The sequence below is a fragment of the Oreochromis aureus genome, linkage group 3 (assembly GCF_013358895.1).
Source record: "Oreochromis aureus strain Israel breed Guangdong linkage group 3, ZZ_aureus, whole genome shotgun sequence".
Classification (NCBI taxonomy): Eukaryota; Metazoa; Chordata; class Actinopteri; order Cichliformes; family Cichlidae; genus Oreochromis; species Oreochromis aureus.
This window is the reverse complement of record NC_052944.1, coordinates 52,287,665-52,293,949: the sequence shown is the minus strand read 5'-3', so window position 1 is coordinate 52,293,949 and position 6,285 is coordinate 52,287,665. Positions and strand designations below refer to the sequence as shown.

General features: G+C 35.9%; 1 protein-coding gene across 1 annotated transcript; it reads left to right on the top strand.

Annotated features, from left to right (window-relative positions):
* The first annotated feature begins 327 nt into the window (after nt 1-327).
* Nucleotides 328-1,639, top strand: LOC120433916 (butyrophilin subfamily 1 member A1-like). The gene is made up of 3 exons (XM_039600977.1): nt 328-415; nt 794-1,135; nt 1,374-1,639. Exons 1-3 carry the CDS (start codon nt 328-330, stop codon nt 1,637-1,639), a joined length of 696 nt encoding a protein of 231 aa, XP_039456911.1.
* Nucleotides 1,640-6,285: the final 4,646 nt, after the last annotated feature.

Here is a 6,285-nt window from a genome sequence, read left to right as displayed (position 1 = left end):
GCAGAGTTATTCTATTGAATAACTCAGTACAGTATCTATGAAAAGTCATACAGAGGTCATTTCAAGAACAGAGATAGCACTGATTAAAGTTATTCTCTAGGCTGCAATTTGGCACTAATCTAAAATAATGGGTTTGCTTTAATCAACAACTTTATGTCTGTTGCTTTAACTCTGGAGTTACTGGAGAGCAATAACATGCTAAGTGAAAGTCATGTTGATGACCTCATGAAGGTACTTAATATACTGAAATAACATGTAAATATGTTTTTAGTCTTGAATAACTTGACTTTTATTTTAATGACCTCTTGCAGCCACACTCAGAGGAGGATGCTTCCACAGATAGATGCCCTCTCCCTTTCTCCAGTCAAAGTCTTCAGTATTTTGGTTTTCCATCTTCTAATACACTTAAATAAAGGTAAGTTTGATGTTACATGTGTAATATTTTTTTATTATCATTGATGCAAATGGACTCACTTTTTATGCAGTAAAACTGTATAAAAACCATACAGTTATTACAAAATTGTGCAAATTTGTTATATTTGGTTCAAATAGTAATTTGTACTTTGGTGCTTTTATTTATTTCCTGCCTGCATTTTTTTTTTAAATTTAATTCTTTAGTGAAACATCAGTTTTTGACATTTTTATGGTAGCCAAGATTTTTTTTAAAAATAAAGAAAGATAATGCTCTTTGCTGAATGTCATCTTTAAGTTTGATATATGCATTCACTCCTGCTGCAGAAATTAATAAACTCATTTTCTTTCTTTCTTTCTTTGTTTTTTCTCCTGTCTACAGCGGAGTCTCAGGTGGTTGGTCCACATCAACCAGTAGTTGCATTTGTTGATGATGATGTTATTTTACCATGTCACGTGGAGCCTGCAGAGGATGTGACAGCTGAGATATTGGAGTGGACAAGATCTGATTTGAACCCAAGATTTGTCCATGTGTGGCGATCCGGTCAGGATCTGGTGAATACAAGAAATCCTTCATACAGGGGAAGAACATCACTGTTTATCAATGAACTGAAGCATGGAAACATTTCACTGAAACTCTCCAGAGTAAAACTCTCTGATGAAGGAACATATGAATGCAGCTTTCCTTTAATGGGGAAAAAATCTTTTGTTAAGCTTGTGGTTGGTAAGTAGATACACATCATATGTTTATGGTGTTGTGGATTTAGTTAAAGTGAAAATTCATATTTGTGTAGGATGAGGAAAGATTTTATCCCAGAAATGTTTATTTATTAACTTTACAAAGAGAAAAAAAACAAATGCATCAGAATTTTGCAATAATAATAATTTTGTAATTGTTAATTACTGTAAAAAAAAAAATTTTTTTCAACTATTAATATCTTCTTTAAATGCTTTTTGCTCAGCATCCGATGCTGCCACCTCACCTGTCATCAGTTTATCAGGGATTGACAAAAACAGAGGAGGAGTGGTGTTACAGTGTGAGTCTGCAGGCTGGTATCCAGAGCCTGAGCTGCTGTGGTTGGACGGTGAGGGAAACCTCCTCTCTGCTGGACCTACAGAGACCCTCAGAGGTCCTGATGACCTCTATACTGTCAGCAGCAGAGTGACTGTGGAGAAGAGACACAGCAACAACATCACCTGCAGTCCAATCACTGTAAAATCTAATTAGTTCACAGAACTCAAAAAAACTATGTAAACTCGTTGCCTCAGGAAAAAAAAAGTGAAGTTTTACTTAAGATGATTAAGCTAGGGCAACTTACCCATTTTGAGTACACTGTACAGCCTCATTAGTTCCCAGAACTCAAAAAATTGAGTAAAGTTTACTTAAGATGACTGTTAGGACAACTTATTAATTGCAAGTCTGCAGTATTAAGAATAACTTGATATTTCTGACTGTGCAATACTAATTGTTTACCTACTGACAAACATTTTAAGTTCAACTAAATGAAAAAACAATTTGTGGCAACCTGAATGTCATTAAAAATAATTAACAACACTTTTTGCAATGATGTTAAAATCAGCCCAACTTTCATTTTCAAATGCAAAAAAGTATAACAGCCAACATACTGGACACTGTTCTCTTGAACAACAAACAATTATATTGCCATCACTGTTATATTCTTACAATGAAACAAAGTCTCAGATTTAATTATTCTGAAAATAAGTTTAGGTCTACCACAACTTTGTTTTGTACTTACATTACTTATATAATCAAAATAAAATATTTGTTGTTCTGTCACAAGTGCAGTCTCTAATTTAAACAACACATTTGGTTTCCATTCCAACACAGGAGCTGGAATGTTGTATTATTTTAAGGATGCTTGTTTCCAGTCCAGGCATTACTGACTGAATGACTGTCATGGATCGAGATGATCCAAATGTAAGTGCAGAAGAAAGTCTTTAACTTCCCTTAAGTACAGTGGCAGTGGATGTGGGTTGGAGATGCAATGAGCTTGAACCTGCAGGCGACCATCTTCACTGACCACACCATCTGTGACGGATGACTCATCTCTCCTGGTGTCCTGCAAGCAAACAATCATATTTTTTGGAACATGAACTTAATTGCTTTCTTAAAACATTTTTTTCTGCATTTAGACTCCACACTGTAAAATATAACTTGTTGTTTCAACTTAAAAATATCAGGTACAGGGCTGCCTTAAAATTTTAAGTTAAGTCAAGAAATAGAATTTGTTCTTATAACACAACCAATTGTTATCTTAATGAAAAATCACATGTTGTCTAAACTTTTGTCTTAGTTTAGTTGACTGAGATTTGTTAGTCAGTTCAACTCCTTTAATTGTCATCTTTACTTGGGAAAACCCTTTCAGCTAAATTAAAATAATCTATTGTTTAAACTCTTGTCCTAGTTCAGTTGACTTGGGTTTTTAGTTAATTCAAATACTTTAGTAGTTCTTTAACTTAGGAATCTATTTTAGCTTAACTAACATAATCTGTTAGCTAAGTTGATTTAAGTTTATTAATTAACTGAGCTCCTTAAGGTAGCTGAGTGAACTTGTAAATCAGTTTCATTTTAATTATCAGAGTTGATTGACTGGATGTAAAGAAAAATGTGTATTAAACATCTTAAGTTTTTTTTTTATTTATTTTTTTTTAGCTTTCTAACATCCATTTCAGCAAAACTACCTGTTAGGTTTATCTTAGATCTCAGGTTTAAATACCTACATTCCTTTAAATTAATTTTCTGTTGTTTACAGGAAAAAAAATAAAACCCCACAGATTCCATTAAAGTCTATCTGATCATTTCATACAGAAAGTCAGAGTCCACCATTATATTGTTGTTCACATAAGTTTCTTAAACCATGAACAAATGAGTAATTGTCTAATCTGGAATGTAAAGTGTAGTCATTTAGTGACATACAAAAGTGAGAATGAGAACTTGCAAGAATAAAAAAACAAACAGTAAAATAAACACTGTCCTTAACACTAAGGCATACAGTTACAGTTCTGCATGGCTTTCTGCAAGAGTCTGTTTCTTAGACCATGCACTAGTGAGATGCACTGCCTTCCACCAATGTTCATTAGGACGTTCTGAATGACTTCAAAGATGTCCTTAAGTTCCTTTGGATAGTCTATGTTGAGGGCAAAAAGAAGGCCCATCAGCATGGAAATGGCACTTGAGACATTCCTCAGATTAGACAGGATTACTGCCGCGTCAAGGATGACCAACACATCGATGATGTCTTCTTCTTTCACCATCGCAATGCCAACTTTCATCCTCTTAGAAAACGTGTCTTCAATACCTGTCGGCTATAAAAGGGTTCAAAGACAAAAAAAAAAAAAAAAAAAAATTACACAATTACAATTACACAATATCCCTTGTGCTTAACAATTCATGTCTTTCCAAAGCAGAGCCATACTGATGCCTTGGATGATGGTGATTGGCTTTGGGTAACACTTATTAGTTGTTAAAGTTTTTTCAGAATGAGATATGCACCCCCATGTTACAAATCCATTTCTTGCTTTAAACAAAGACCATGTTCATAAATAACTGAGCATGTCTTCAATTGCAGAATTCAAACAAAATTTTCAATTTAAATGGTAAATGGCCTGTATTTGTATAGCACTTTACTAGTCCCCTAAGGACTCCAAAGCGCTTTACACATTCAGTCATCCACACACATGGGTGGATGACTGAATCGTGACTCAAGAGTTGACAGTTCGTCTTATAATCGGAAGGTTGCCGGTTCGAGCCCCGGCTCCGACAGTTTCAGTCGTTGTGTCCTTGGGCAAGACACTTCACCTGTTGCCTACTGGTGGTGGTCAGAGGGCCCGGTGGTGCCAGTGTTCGGCAGCCTCGCCTCTGTCAGTGCGCCCCAGGGCGGCTGTGGCTACAATGTAGCTTGCCATCACCAGTGTGTGAATTTAAATCTACTTATGCTAAATATTGGCTGTGCTCTAAACCAAATCTGGCTGAGAATACATGAAATGTGCAAACTGCAGCTGCACTACAGGATCAGATTATGGCTCCATAGACAATGCTTCTTTAATCAGTTTATTGATTAAAGTTTATTTTTCCCCTATATTAACAGCATGAAAAAAAAGAGCATATAGACATGGCTGAACAGGTTGCATAATTGGCACTGAATATCAACATCCACCTTTACCCAGCTGCCCAATGACTCTCGGCCAGTAACCTTTAATTGCTTACCCAGTCTACACAGTCTCTTTTCCAGGGTCCAGGACATTTCACCAAAGTATTGCCCCCACAGCTGTAGCAGCCACTGCAGCCCCTTAAATATCCTAATATCTCTGCCATTACAATATACAATGTGAGAAATCAAACGTAAAGCTGAAGTGAACAGTACAGCAGCGAAATGTCAAAGACCCTGGTGAAGACATGAATAAACACAAGACACTAATAATATCAATGCTAGCTTGCCAGTTACTTTCTCTGAAACCCAGGCCAAATCCAGTGTCAAAGATCTTGTAATAATACATTTGGTGAGGAAAAAGTACACATGTTATCATGTGGCATCTATTGTTTCATAGATGCCACATGTTTCATTTAAAATCCACTGTGGTGCTGTCATTATTAAATTTACTAAGAGAAACAATGCTAACCTTCACAGTCTTGAAAGTGTGTGAGGATCTTCCTTTAGAAAATGAGGTCCTCTGTCCTCTTCCTTTGTGTAGGGCTCTGGTCAAAGAAGTCAAAAGAAAACAAAAACACTTTTTAAACAGTGTTTATAAAGCATGTAGACAGCTCCAAATTCACAGCTTTTTGATACATAATTCCATCAATATATGATTATCATTGGAGATTTTGAATCAGGCTTATCAGGACATTCAAGTAGAATATGATATCCAACCTACCACCAATATACATAGATTCTGTAAAAGTTACCACACTAAATGTCCAGTTGTGAAATATGATGACAGACTTTACTTATCAGCTTTCTTTCAATGAGTTCATCAGTTGAACTGGATAACCTAAAACTTAAACAAAGGATTAGATTTCGCAGTTGAACACTTACATCATCACCAAAGCATCTTATGAGCCTAGTTAGCCCTCCTATGCCGCTCTTGATTTTGTACAGCTCCACGAACCTCTCCATAATGGTCAAGCACAGCAAAAAGGAACCCTTTCAGGTCAACAGATGTAAGATGGGCAAATTCTGCTTCAACCTGAGCAATAGAAGAAGAGGGGTGCAGAGTACAGGCAGAATAAAAAAAAGATTCTTTGAGACCCAAATTTAAGCAAACAGTCATCTGAGGCCCATTAGAGAAAACACAAACACACAAAAGCAAACAAACAAAAAGATGCACTTTGCCGTTCAGCAAACAAGGAAGTTCAGAGAACAATAAGCTCTGTCTCGAAATCTTTTAAAGTAGAATGATTGTAAAAATGACTTATGTGATGTAAAACTTTAGTAAACGTGCGATTAAAAGAACACTGTAACAATTTCCTTATTCCTCAGATGTTTACCTTGATGAGCAATACTGTTTTAGTCCAACTGCCTCATTAAAGTTACACAACAGGCTTTTTACATTAAAGCCAGCGAGTCCATTACATACTCCCTTTTTAGATCTGAAATACTATGCACATTCTGTGTATATGTAGTGGACAGCAATTTACCCAAAAGAGCACAAAGTTTGCAAGTCCACCTCATTTAAATGACAAAGTCAGATGTGATCATCTAGACCTGTGAAAATAAATTAATGACAAACTTGCAGTTATGGATGTTATTACAACCACAAGAACCTAAACAGTCTGCTCCATTGCTTTTGTTAATGAATCATTTGTTGGTAGCACGTCTGAATATTTAGTTTATGCCACCTGCATGTGATCATCAA